Below are 14501 nucleotides of genomic sequence, written 5' to 3'. Positions count from 1 at the left end.
ATTTATGCTGGGATTGAGGACTTGTGGATTTTTGGGGTCACTGTATATTTGATCACCTATGTTTCACTATTTTGTTAATTTTTAATCTGCTTTTTCAATTGTGAGCCAATGCTCTTGATTTGCCATATTACACCTGTGACTCAACAGGTATTATTAATATGAGTGTACAGAAACCTCCACTAGCCCCAGGGTTTCACTCAAGGAATAGGTAAGCTGCACTAATACATTTGTTTGCATTTCAGAAGCTTTTATAAAATAATAAGAGCGTATAACGTTCTGGACAAACGGAAAACAGTCACTGCCCTGAAAGCAGGAGAGGACAGGGCCATATTTCTGGGTCTGGGAATGATGGTGTGTTCGATAATGATTGCCTGCCTTTTGGGAATAACAATGATCCAATCCCACAAGGAGAGGTACTAGAGATATATCTATTTGGTTTTTGATAGATCTGTATATTGATTTATAATGTTAGAACTACTAAACATAGTTCTCCAATCTCTGAACCAAATTAGCTAAATTATTATATTTAATTATTATAACTAAATCATGAGTCAAAAATAGTTCTTATTTCCTCCAAATTTATAAAATGGTTTGCATTACAAATGCTGAAGTGAAGTCTAAACAGTCCATATACTTTATGTCACTAGGCAGAGGCTAGGCATAAAATACCTCAAAAAAATCTTCTACACAACATGACACATTTCCGAAGTATCTTAAAGTGAGAATTTTGTTGGCAAAATTATATCTTGAATCCCATGTTAAGCTCAATTCTAGGCTGTTTTCTCCCTCAAAAAGAACAGAGTAATCTGGCCCACAGATATCTCGAGACCTCCTATTAATGCAGGCTCTAGGTTTGCCCACAAGGTGACAAAATTGAAGGGTTTGATAGTTTCTCCCACATTCCTGCCAGGTGGATTTCTGATCCAGGAAACTTGTGGCAGAACCTTCTAAGGAAACTCAGGTGTGAACTTCAGCCAAGACTGGATTTTAGATTTGGGTCTTCAAGTTCAATGTCCATTTAACATTTACAAAATGTGTAATGATATTTAGTTTTTCAAAAAAACATTGAAACTTCCAACTATGAATATTTAGTTGCTTATGAATCAATAAATCCTAAGAATCTATCAAGTCAAAGTTTATTTTTATACTTCTACAGTTTGCCTTAAAAGAGTCTTAGGAATTATTGGTGATGGCTATCAGTTACAAAACTGAAATTCATATTGTGAAAGTGATTAAATAGATTTAGAATTTTTAACAAAAAGTATTATTGGAACAATAATGCAGCTCTTAAATCTGTATTTTACACACAATCAAAAATTGAATGAACAAAGACCAATTGAACAGTACTCTGATAGTCAGTTTTCTTTGTGTTACTTAGTGTTTGGACAGAAGAGTCAAAATGCACTGCTCTTGAAGTAAGAATTACAGACTGCAAGAACTGCGTATCCAGCTGTGGGTCAGGTTGTTGGAAACCATCACAGTATCCTTGCATACAGGTATATGTTAACCTATCCTGTTCAGGGAAGAGGGTTCTGCTACACCACACAGAACAATCTGCACGCTTCAATTCTGAGGTAAGAGACAATGTTATAGGATCTCATGGTATTGCTGGTCAAAATGATAATGAGCCAACAAAGTGTGGTGTGTGTGAGAGGGGGAGTGGGGGAGATCTGGGCCTGGCAGTTATGTGACGATCAAATCAGGGCAATATTCTATGTTGTGATATGTATATACTAGCACATTTGCTGGTTGTAAAGATGCATTTTTTTCTCCTTTTGTGAATATTCTTACAAATTATTAAAAATATGTAATCTTCTAACTTCATGCTTCCAACAAGGAGCAGCAGTACATATCACACCATTTCCAACCATTAATTTCAATGCTTGGAAAATCATGCAGAACATGCACCTGAATTTCTAATATATATGCTTCCAGTGGGCAAAGCACCTCACCAGGAAAACAAGGTTAGAAAATCCTCCCAATACTGAATATAGAAAAAGAGTAAAAATGTAGCTTAATTTTTGGATCCCTGCATGTTTTCTAGTCAATTTAAGTTCCTAAAACATAATATAGAATTAACTAGGGATACAACAATTTTTAATACACCATTGGTAATCTCAGGATACATTTTGCCAACAGAAAATAAGGAAGCCAATTTTTGTCTGCTGTCCGCCCCATTTCCTAGTGAGAATATGGCAGCAGCAGCACGAGAATTGGTGAGACCTGCACCCCACAGAGATCTTGCGAGAAGCCCGCATGATGCAATCTTCAGGCGGGTCTCAAATAGGCATACAGCATTCCCACCTGAAACAGGAAGAAGCCTTGTTTAAATGTTTAAATTGGGGTCCTACGCCTGTTTTAGGACCCTGATGCAATTTTTGTGGACCAGTGGACAGGCCATGCGCCGCGCATGCCCTGTCCACTGGGGCCTGGCTTGGAGCGGCCTTACCAGTGGTCCTTAAAGGGCCCACTGCAGCCACTCTAAAAACGAACACATTTTTTTTCTTTCATTCTTGTTGGGCCGGGAGGGGCAGGAGAAAATTTTGGCCACACAAAAATATTTTGGAAAGGAAAATCGGTCAGGCAGCAGATTTACAACTGCCAGTTTTCCACCCATATCCAAAGTGAAAATTACCCCCCGGGGGGTACTATATGCTCTTAGGTCCAATATAGTCCTGCTGAATATGATGTATTTCCTCATCATCTTCACTCCACCACCTGATGGTAACCTTTTTGCAAGCATGAATTTGGTGCTGTTATAGGTTCAGTGCTGTGCTCTGCTAGTTAAGTCAGTTGAGTAATATCTGGAACAGCTTGGACTGTTTTTTTAACAGTAACACCATTATGAGGCCATAGGCATTCAAGAACATTATCCAGAGATAGGTGGATAGAGAACTCAAATCTTAAAAATGAAAGGCAGTAAAATAGTTTTGGTAGAAATTGTTCTGTGTATACAAGGAAACTATGCTTGAAAAAATGGCTATTGTCGGTTGCAAAAGACTGTAAATGCAATTGTAAAATCTTATAAATTCTTACACCGCCTGTTTCTCACCTGAAAAATGGAAGGCCAGGGGTTGAAAATTGGGGAAGAGCACCTCGACTACCCCTTCTCATTGAAGGCCCGCCTGATGCAATTTTCAGGTGGACCTGTAAATGGGTAAATAACACGCTCGCCTGTTTCTGGTGGGAAGCTGTTCAAATATCTAATTGTGGTCCTATGCCATTATGGGACACCAATTACAATTTTGAAGTACAAATGGGCAGAGCATGTATCAGGCAGTGAGAGGCCCAACCTGTGGTGACCACTTCACAAAAGAGCCCCAAACTGTTTTTCTTTTATTTTTGTGGGGCCAGGAGGAGCAGGGGTGCCTGTGCTTGCCCCCTTCTGGGATCGGATCCCCACCGAGGCTCAGCCACTCAGCTAATTTGCTGCCCCACCACAACTGGCAAGCTGCAGCAGGGCGCTCGTTTAGTGCCCATAGCTCACCCGCTACATTCAACTGAGGCCCAAACCTGAAAATGGTTCAGGCCTCCCAACACCATCTTAGGGCGGGAGGCAGTGGCTGCTCTGTCGACTTCGTGCCCATTTTGAAATGTAGGACAACACTGCAGTTAGTAATTCTTCAGTGGGGAATGATGTATACTGTTCTAAACTGTTTTAACTTAGCTGCTCTGAACCATCATGTTGAATGCTCTAAACTTATCTTTCTTTTTCTTTTTCAGTGTTTCTGTGCTACAAACTGTAAAAAGAATCATTCAGAAATAGAAATGCTAATAGCTTCTATTATAGAAAACATCACAAACTTCCAGTCTATCTCTTTTCCTTGTTACTATGACCCAAAAGGAAGACAAAAGAACGTTCTCTTGACAAAGTTAGATGTGTCTAATGCTTTGTTTCATTCATTGTTCTGGCCTTCTTGTATGTTTCTTGGTGGAACTGTTATTGTTGTCATGGTGAAGGTGACACAGTACCTGTCTCTGCTCAGTGAACAGTCACAGATAAAAAAATGAAAAGAATGGAAAAAATAGCCAATTTTCACCAAAGTTCCTTAAGAATTGGCATATATTATGTCAAAATGCTACCAGAAAAAGATTACATATCTGTGTTACACATTTTCATATAAAGTTTACTGGAATTTCTGTGTCTACTAAATGTATCTATAGTCAATGCAAAATGTACTCTTAGTACCTACATAATTAAACAACAACTTAGAAGTCTGTTACTAGTGATTAGCACATGGGTAACTATAATCACAAACTCTGATTAGCCAAGACAAGAGGTATTAATGCATGATAAACAGCCACATTCTTAGAATGTGTTCGGCAGCTGAAAGCAGTACCATGCAAACACTTACACTATTATTGGCATTCACTTTTATCCCACCTGTTTCCTCGTGACTACAATGGTGTTTTCTGCATCTTCTATGTGAGAAGAGAGAATCTTTTTACTTATTTTTAAATAATGTACCTTCAATCCTCTGTTTTTATAAGACTACGATATAAAGTATATTTTTATTTGAATAACTGGTTCATATTAATCAGTTGGTGTGACAGGAGTGATATATCTGTAACTCTGCTATCTAGGAAATGGGGTGAGACTGAAGGTGGGAAGGAGCAACAAGATGCAGACCACTCACATGCAAAATGGCAACCTTGGTTGAATAGCAGGAGTGTTATATAATTTTTATAAAGAATTGTACTTTTGTTGGAGGTAGAATTATAAGATAGAAATTCTACCTTTAAAAAAATGGCAGATGAGGTGCTGATCAAGCTTTGTCCTGGATGGTGTCGAGTGTCTTGAGTGCTGTTGCAGCTACACCCATCCGGGCAAGTGGAGAGTACTCCATCACACTCCTGACGTGCCTTATAGGTGGTGGAGAGGCTTTGGGGAGTCAGGAGGTGAGCAACTCACCACAGAATACCCAGCCTCTGACCTGCTCTAGCAGCCACATCATTTATGTGGCTGGTCTGGTTGAGTTTCTGGTCAATGATGACCCCCAGGGTATTGATGGTGGGGGATTCTGCGATGGTAATGCCATTGAATGTTATGGGGAAGTGATTAGGCTCTCTCTAGTTTGAGGTGGTCATTGCATGGCACTTGTGTGGCACAAATGTTACTTGTCACTTAACAGCCCTAGCCTGGATGTTGTCCAGGTCTTACTGCATGCGGGCATGGACTGCTTCATTATCTGAGGAATTGCGAATGGAGTTGAACATTGTGCAATCATCACCGATTAGCCCCACCTCTGATCTTATGATGGAGGGAAGGTAATTGATGAGGCAGCTGAAGATAGTTGGGCCTAGGACGCTGTCCAGAGGAATTCCTGCAGCGATGTCCTGGGGACACCAACAATCACAACCATTCCCGAAAATGGCGCGGACTAATTTCTACTCCCATAAATTTAAGATCATCACCAAAAGAACATAAGAACATAAGAAATAAGAGCAGGAGTAGGCCATATGGCTGCTTGAGCCTGCTCCGCCATTCAATAAGATCACGGCTGATCTTCGACCTCAACGTCGCTTTCTTGCCCGATCCCCATATGCCTTGATTCCCCTAGAGTCCAAAAATCTAACTATCTCAGCCTTGAATATACTCAATGACTGAGCATCCACAGCCCTCTGGGGTAGAGAATTCCAAAGATTCACAACCCTTTGAGTGAAGAAATTCCTCCTCATATCAGTCCTAAATGTCCGACCCATTATTCTGAGTCTATGCCCCCTAGTTCTAGACTCTCCAGCCAGGGGAAACAACCTGCTATCTACCCTGTCAAGCCCTCTCAGAATCTTATATGTTTCAATGAGATCACCTCTCATTCTTCTAAACTCCAGAGAGTATAGGCCCATTCTACTTAATCTCTCCTCATAGGTCATCCCTCTCATCTGAGAAATCGATCTAGGGAACCTTCGTTGCGCTGCCTCTAAGGCAAGTATATCCTTCCTTAGGTAAGGAGACCAAAACTGTGCACAGTACTTCAGGTGTGGGCTCATCAAAGCCCTGTACAATTGCAGCACAGCTTCCTTTCTCGTGTACTCCAATCCCCTTGCAATAAAGGCCAACATACCATTTGCCTTCCTAATTGCTTGCCGTACCTGCATGTTAACTCTCTGTGTTTCATGTACAAGGTCACCCAAATCCCTCTGAACATCAACATTTAATAGTTTCTCACCATTTAAAAAATATTCTGTTTCTCTATCCTTCCTACCAAAGTGAATAACCTTACATCTCCCCACATTATACTCCTTCCGCCACCTTCTTGCCCATTTACTTATCCTGTCTATATCCCTTTGCAGACTCTTTGTGTCCTCCTCACAGCTTACTTTCCTACCTAGCTTCATATCGTCAGCAAACTTGGATACATTATACTCGATCCTTTCATCTTAGTCATTAATATAGATTGTAAATAGCTGAGGCCCAAGCACTGATCCTTGCAGCAACCTGAGAATGACCCATTTATTCCTTCTCTCTGTTTACTGTCTGTTAACCAATCCTCTATCCATTCTAATATATTACCCCCAACCCATGACCCCTTATCTTGTATAACAACCTTTCGTGTGGCACCTTATTGAATGCCTTTTGAAAATCCAAATGAATGAAAGAAGAGGTTAGGAGAATTTTTTTTTTACACACAGTGGGTTGCTGGGATATGGAATGTCATACCAGAAACAGTGATGGAAGCAGAATCATAAATAGAATTGTACTTTTGTTGGAGGTAGAATTATAAGATTAAAAAATGGCAGATGAGGTGCTGATCAAGCGGACTGCTTTGTCCTGGATGGTGTCGAGTGTCTTCAGTGTTGTTGCAGTTATACCCATCCGGGCAAGTGGAGAGTACTCCATCACACTCCTGACGTGCCTTATAGGTGGTGGAGAGGCTTTGGGGAGTCAGGAGGTGAGCAACTTACCACAGAATACCCAGCCTCTGACCTGCTCTAGTAGCCACATCATTTATGTGGCTGGTCTGGTTGAGTTTCTGGTCAATGATGACCCCCAGGATGTTGATGGTGGGGGATTCTGCGATGGTAATGCCATTGGGGCATTATTGTGAAGTGATTAGGCTCTCTCTAGTTTGAGGTGGTCATTGCATGGCACATGTGTGGCACAAATGTTACTTGTCACTTATCAGCCCAAGCCTGGATGTTGTCCAGGTCTTACTGCATGCGGGCATGGACTGCTTCATTATCTGAGGAATTGCAAATGGAGTTGAACACTTAGCCCCACCTCTGATCTTATGATGGAGGGAAGGTAATTGTTGAAGCAGTACAATTTTAAGAAGGAAAGTGGATAAATATCTGGAGAAATATAAGAGTATGGAAAAAGGGCAGGAGAATGAGCCTAAGTGGATAGCTCTTTCAGAGACCTGGCACAGGCATGATAAGCTGAATGGCCTCCATCTGTGCTGTGAAACTCTATGGGCTCAGTGTTACCAGGGCTGCGGGTTCGCGGCGGGGGGGCTATTAGGCACGTGGGTAACGCGCCCGGTGAAATTAGTCTGCCCCCCGCGCGATCGCAGCCTAATTGGATCCACTTACCTGGTCTTCCGGGTTCCCCACTGCTGATCTGCGTGTCGGGCTGTCTGCACATGCACAGTAAGGTCTGTCAGCTGGAGGAGCTCTATTTAAAGGGGCAGTCCTCCACTGACAGATGCTGCAACAAATAGCAAAAATTACAGCATGGAGCAGCCCAGGGGGAAGGCTGCTCCAGTTTAATGATGCCTCACTCCAGGTTTCATTAGATGGGGTGAGGAGGAGGGGGAGGACAGAGACCTTCCCCCCGGCGGGCGGGAGGAAGCGCCCTGCCTCTGCCACCAGGAAGGCCTGGCTCGAGGTGGCAGAGGCGGTCACCTGCACCACCAACATATCGCCCACCTGCACACAGTGCAGGAGGCCCTCCAATGACCTAAGTAGGTCAGCCAAAGTGAGTACACTTACTCATTCCCCTACACTCCATCTGCCACATCACCGCCCCCACCCCACATCTCCTTCTGCACTGCCAACACTACTCTGTCACATCACCCCTCATACCCACTCAAAGCTCATCCTCATCTTACCTGCACTTACTCACCTCGCCAGTACACATCCCGCCACTACCACTCAACCCAATCCTCATACAATCTCATGGCTCTATCTCATACTCACCCTCTCGTGCATCTCTTTCACAGTCAGCCTCACTCAACCTGCCACTACCTGTGCTGCAGCCACAGGGCATGCATCACATATGTGCAGTAGGCAGCGTAAGGCAAACGTGTCGTGAGCATGAAGGGGATGCACAAGGGTGTTTGAGGGTTTGTCATGGTTTTTACTTATATTGAATTTCTAACCAACTCACATTACATATATTGGCACAACTACTGCCACGTCTTTGCGAATCTTGTCTGATTTGTGCAATAATTCCCTTTCCTGAGGATCACAATGAAGACCCACAACAGATGACACCCATTGTGTCACTGCAGAATGGTGTAGGTGTATTTGCAGGGCTCTTTTGTGGAGTCGTCGGTGATGTCCCCGGTGGCACCCTGGAAGGATGCGGAGGAGAAGTTGTTGAGGGCAGTGGTGACTTTGACAGCGACAGGTAAGAAGATGGTGCTCGGGCCAACCGGGAGCAGCTCGGCATGAAGGAGGCTGCAGATGTCCACGACTACATGTCGAGTGACTCTGAGCCTCCGTGTGCACTGCTGCTCAGAGAGGTCCAGGAAGCTGAGCCTCGGTCTGTGGACCCTGTGGCAAGGGTAGTGCATCTCTCTCTGCGGTTGCCCTCCCTCCTGCTGTGCAGGTGGATGTGTCACAGCACTCTGTTGTGGAGCTCCACGTGTCAGAGGTGGACGGCGTGGCCGGCGAGGCTGGTGAGGCTGATGATGCTGTTCGCCCTCCGAGGAGGTCATGACTGCAGCTACGGCGGCCCCCATCCGGAAGATGTACATCTGAGGGGGTCCGCAAGGTAGGTACATGTCTCTGGACCCCGGGGTAAGTGTGCAAGTTGGTGAATTTTCTTGTCAGGAGGAGGGTGGTGGAGGCCAAACTTTGTGCCAAGTGACAGAGTGGCCTCCTGCAATGAGTGAGGGTCTCCCCCCTCCCCCCTCCCCCCCACCTGTCAAATGGACCTTTGCAGCTGCCACAGGCTGATGGCCGCAACACGTCCATTTCAACTGGTAGTGTTTCTCCCAGTACGGGAAACAGTCCCAGTTGTTTGTAAAATCCCACCCCTCCTCACATAATCCCTTAATCAGGTCTGTTAATGACCTGAAAAAGCTAGATAAATGTTGTCAAGTGGCACCCCGCTGGCTTTAATTGCCTGCGGGATTCCCACCTGCGGGGGCTGCGTGCGCACGCCGGCGCGTCTGTGGAGAACCCGGAAGTGGGCGGGTTGGAGCCGGGCTCCGGACCCGCTCCGGGATTCCCCGATTTTCGGAGCCCCCCGCCAGGAACGCACCCGATAGCGGGTGCTAAAATGAAGCCCTATATTTCAATGTCTCCTGCATTCACCAATTTCTAAATAATATCTTAGGTCAAATAGTAGTTTCAGAAAACTTGAAATTGGTAATTAGAATCATAGAAAGGTTACAGCACAGAAGGAGGCCATTTGGCCCATCGAGCCGGCTCTATGCAAGAGCAATCCAGCTGGTCCCACTCCCCTGCCCTATCCCCGTAACCCTGCAATTTTTTTCCTTTCAAGTACTTATCCAGTTCCCTTTTGAAGGCCATGATTGAATCTGCCTCCACCACCCCCTCCAGCTGTGCATTCCAGGTCCTAACCATTCGCTGTGTAAAAATGTTTTTCCTCATGTCACCGTTGGTTCTTTCACCAATCACCTTAAATCTATGTCCTCTGGTCCTTGACCCTTCCGCCAATGGGAACAGTTCCTCTCTATCTACTCTGTTCATGATTTTGAACACCACTATCAAATCTCCTCACAACCTTCTCTGTTCCAAGGAGAACAACCCCAGCTTCTCCAGTCTATCCACATAACTAAAGTCCCTCATCCTTGGAATCATTCTAGTAAATCTCTTCTGTACCCTTTCTAAGGCCTTCACATCTTTCCTAAAGTGCGGTGCCCAGAACTGGACACAATACTCCAGTTGTGGCCGAACCAGTGTTTTATAAAGGTTCATCATGACTTCTATACTTTTGTATATGCCTCCGTTTACAAAGCCCAGGATCCCGTATGCTTTTTTAACTGCTTTCTCAACCTGCCCTGCCACGTTCAACGATTTGTGTACATATACCCTCAGATCTCTCAGTTCCTGTACCCCTTTATAGAGTTGTGCCCTCTCCTTGTTCTTCCTACCAAAATGTATCATTTCGCATTTTTCTGCGTTAGATTTCATCTGCCATGTATCCGCCCATGCCACCAGCCTGTCTGTATCCTCTTGAAGTCTATCACTATCCTGCTCACTGTTTACTACCCTTCCAAGTTTTGTGTCATCTGCAAATTTTGAAATTGCGCCCTGTACACCCAAGTCCAAGTCATTAATACATATCAAGAAAAGCAGTGGTCCCAGCAACGACCCCTGGAGAACACCACTGTACGCCTCCCTCCAGTCTGAAAAACAACTGTTCACCACTACTCTCTGCTTCCTTTCACTTAGCCAATTCTGTATCCATATTGCTACTGCTCCCTTTATTCCATGGGCCACAATCTTGATGATAAACCTACCAAGCGGCACTTTATCAAATGCCTTTTGAAAGTCCATATACACCACATCAACTGCATTGCCCTTATCTACCCTCTGTTACCTCATCAAAAAACTCTATCAGGTTAGTTAAACATGATTTGCCTTTAACAAATCCATGCTGGCTTTTCCTAATCAATCCACCCTTGTTCAAGTGACTGTTAATTCTGTTCCGGATTATCGTTTTTAAAAGTTTTCCCACCATTGAGGTTAAACTGACTGGCCTATAGTTGCTGGGTTTATCTTTACACCCTTTTTTGAACAAGGGTGTAACATTTGCAATTCTCCAGTCCTTTGGCACCACCCTCGTATTTTATGGATGTTTGGAAGATTATGGCAAGTACCTCCACAATTTCCACCCTTACTTCCCTCAGCAAACTAGGATGTATCCCATCCGGACTGGGTGACTTATCTACTTTAAGTACAGCTAGCCTTTCTAGTACCTCTTTATCAATTTTTAGCCCATCCAGTATCTCAACTATATCTTCCTTTACTGAGACTCTGGCAGCATCTTCTTCCTTGGTAAAGACAGATGCAAAGTACTCATTTAATACCTTGGTCATCCCCTCGGCCTCCGTGAGTATTTTGCAGAGCATTGATACTCTACCGTTGTCCTCAGTAGAGAACGCAGCTGCTTCACGTTTGTTTTACTCTGTTAATTTGCGTAACAATTGCTAATTCTTGCTTTTATGTTTTTAATTTTAGCAAATTTTCTTCAGATATATATGCCCTTTCATTTTAAGCAGCACAATAAGAAAGGTTAACTTATGCATCAAAGGTCAGATGACACCAAAGCAGCTGTCCATTTATTTTAGTTATGCAAAAGGCTGACGTGATTAATGTTTTCTTTGCCACACAAAACCTTGCCCTCTAAACTATATTCAAGATTGTTATTTGTCAGCTTAACATCTTTAGGATAGGAGTTGACCTTTAAGTAGGTATCAGTGTAATTTTGCTGTTAATAATAAAGGCTAGTTTTAAGCCTTCAGTAATATATTAGACCTTCAAGTCTTACATCAGCACTCCTGGCATTGCAGCATATCAATTATTAAAATAAGATTTTGTAAATCTTATTTTCTGACTTTAAAGAAAATCTATAAGAGAATACCCTGAGGGAAGGGAAGTACTTTCAATGTAAAGCACTTCTCCTGGAATTACTAAAAAAGAGCTCTGTAAGGTTTCTTCTTCATGAGGGAAGAGATTTCCATTTGGTCCGATCCAAAATCATGTATGATTTTATGTAGATCTACTATGTTGGGTTTCCTGGCCATAAAATACTTGCCTGGAAGAAGTATCCAACGGGTCCATCCAGCTACTTATTGAGATGAGCCAGGATCAGGGAACGGGGGATAATTGGATCAGAGCACACAGATGTAATTCAGTCCAAATTTTAAAGTCATACATTCTATTTTTATATAAGACTTTGATTTTATATAATTATTTATTGTTTAATAGCAAAACTTACAGCAATTTGAGAAGCAGAAAAGTAGAGTTGATTTTATTTGATCTTATTACTAATAAATCTCCCATAGAGTTGCTTATTATGAGTCAGAGGATCCATTGTTCTATAACAATAGGTGTTTTTATGCCTTGTCCCTGACTACATTGAAAGCTGAGAATACACAGAAAGATGGTATGGAGGTAGCTAGCTGGTATTTAGCAGTACTAGGGAAGGGGAATGGTCACTCTGGGGGAAGGTGAATGTAAGGTTTGGCTTAACTTGGGGTTGAATTTGAAAATTGGATCATCAGTAGATTCCTGAGGGTAGATTTAAACTCCCTGCACGCAATCCCTTGTGGGAGTTTGAGTCGGAGGCCCGGCACATTTTAATTGCTGGGGCTCATTTGAATGCCAGTATGTCAGCTGCTTAGCCATTTCTGGTGCAAAGTGGCAGCTGGCCACCAGGGCAGACCACCCGCCAGCATTAGGAGAAGGTTGCTGGCAGCAAGGTGGGTCTGAGGGAGGTGTTGCGAGGATCTTGCGGCTGGGAAACCCAGGGCAGCAGAAGCCTGGACTTTCCTTGTGGGGCCCAGAAGATCACTCCTGCTGCTCCGGGCCCACTAAGGAAAGTTTTTTAAAACTTCCCTTCAAGTGGCCTCGTTGGCTTCCAGACATGCTTCACCTGGAGGGGCGACCATAGCGGGCACCCTGTTTTGAAGATGGTTAAAATTCCATCGGCGTCCCATACCCAATTTGCATATATTAATGAGCCTTCTGCCGAAGTCCAGCGGGAGTTTCATCCATCGCCAAAACCAGTGGCGTTAAAATCGCAGATTGGCAGGTATGAACAGGAAATAGAGCCGTTCTATTTTAACTACTCCCCCACTCCTTTCCCACCAATAAAGCAGAGTTAAAATGTCCTGATGGTGTCTGTCAGCGGTGAAGGAAGGGCCAGGCATGAGCCTGACAGCATAGGTCGGGGAGGTGGCAGGGGGTGGGAGAAATCCCATATCCAGCAGCATTGATTCGTGACTATCAAATGGATCTCTGTAAACATTGAATTTGGTATTTTGTGATTGTTTCCTATTGTATAATTAAACAATGTTGGAAGAACTTTGGGAAACATCCAAGTGCTGGCAATTTGTCTCTGTAACTCTGTTGCATTGTCAGTACTATGCAATGGAGATAATGATTAAATGTAATTGCTACTACATTAAAAGGTATTTGCCTGTTTCCACCTCATTGATAAAAAATGTAGGAAACCTGCATGAGCCCATAATAGATTGGGAGAGAAAGAAGAAAAGTAATACATTTTGTATGCTACTAAATATCATTACTATCACATAGTATGTTATTAAAGGTAGTGGTGTTCCATGCTTTGGTAATTGACTATGCTAATAGTTAAATAGTACACCGCATGTCACAAACATACAGTCGAGCATAAAGCTCAGAATGCATTGATTCATTTAGATTGGCTGGAGACAAAGTCTAATGTGTGCATATCTGAGACTCACTGGGAAAAGTCTGAAATATTAACCAACTTCTGGATGATGGGGCACCAACAACATCACAATCACATAAACAATAGTCATTTGTGTCTGTATTCATGTGCAAATAATTTGATCTGGAAATCACTCTGATGATGCACATTATGTATATAATCATATGATGTTGATTCAATTCTTTTTCTGCTGCTATCATTGAGCTGTATGGTTGCAGGGTTAAACTTTACTTCCACTTCAGTATTTAACAGTCATTGGTTTTGTTTAATTAACAAAGTTAAACCAAGGACAATGGCCTGTTTTCAGGCTCCTAGAATAATTGTCCACGTGCTCATTCAACATTTGGGATTTGAAATACATATCTGTTTAAAGCATAACTCCTCTCCAAATAAGTAAGAAAGACCAAAGAAATGTTTGGACAGGCATTCTCTTGCCATTTTTCTTATTATTTTCTAAACTTTTGTCCTGATTATTTCTATTTTTAGTGATTTGTTCCAATCTCTAAGAGCAAAAAAGGACTCATGGACACTGGAGTGGATACAGGTCCCCAAATGTCTTCCTTAAATGGACATTGCCAACTTGGCAAACCAGCTTCCATGGCATTTTACCAAGTTTGTAAGCAGAAGTGGCCAATGATTTGAATGATGATGTGACAGCCTTATTCCATCATTGATCACAAAGGCTTTTATAACTATATTTCTTTCCAATTGAAAAAATTGAAAATTCCACACAAAAAACAAATCACAGTGGATCATACTTCTGCAAATATTGCATTTCTGCATGGTGATGTTTTCTAGTGGTCAATAAGAAAGCTCTGGAACTCCGTTTTGAGAGTAAAGTGCTTCTGGCTGCTACATGAGCTGATTTTGTCTGAAAGCTCCTCAAGAC

At 42.9% G+C, this 14501-nt stretch overlaps 1 protein-coding gene across 3 annotated transcripts in view; it reads left to right on the top strand.

Moving 5' to 3' along the window:
- The window catches only part of s100p (S100 calcium binding protein P), a 39585-nt gene extending 26255 nt beyond the window's left edge, over window positions 1-13330 (top strand). For all 3 annotated transcript variants that reach the window (XM_067995320.1, XM_067995321.1, XM_067995322.1), the window contains 3 exons: window positions 243-413; window positions 1379-1574; window positions 3724-13330. In XM_067995320.1, coding sequence (XP_067851421.1) covers window positions 243-413; window positions 1379-1574; window positions 3724-4011 — 655 coding nt within the window. In that variant the 3' untranslated portion in view covers window positions 4012-13330. The remainder of the gene's footprint in view (window positions 1-242; window positions 414-1378; window positions 1575-3723) is intronic.
- Window positions 13331-14501: the final 1171 nt, after the last annotated feature.

This window comes from Heptranchias perlo, chromosome 13, assembly GCF_035084215.1.
Source record: "Heptranchias perlo isolate sHepPer1 chromosome 13, sHepPer1.hap1, whole genome shotgun sequence".
In the NCBI taxonomy this organism is placed as follows: Eukaryota; Metazoa; Chordata; class Chondrichthyes; order Hexanchiformes; family Hexanchidae; genus Heptranchias; species Heptranchias perlo.
This window is presented reverse-complemented; position numbering and strand designations above follow the sequence as displayed.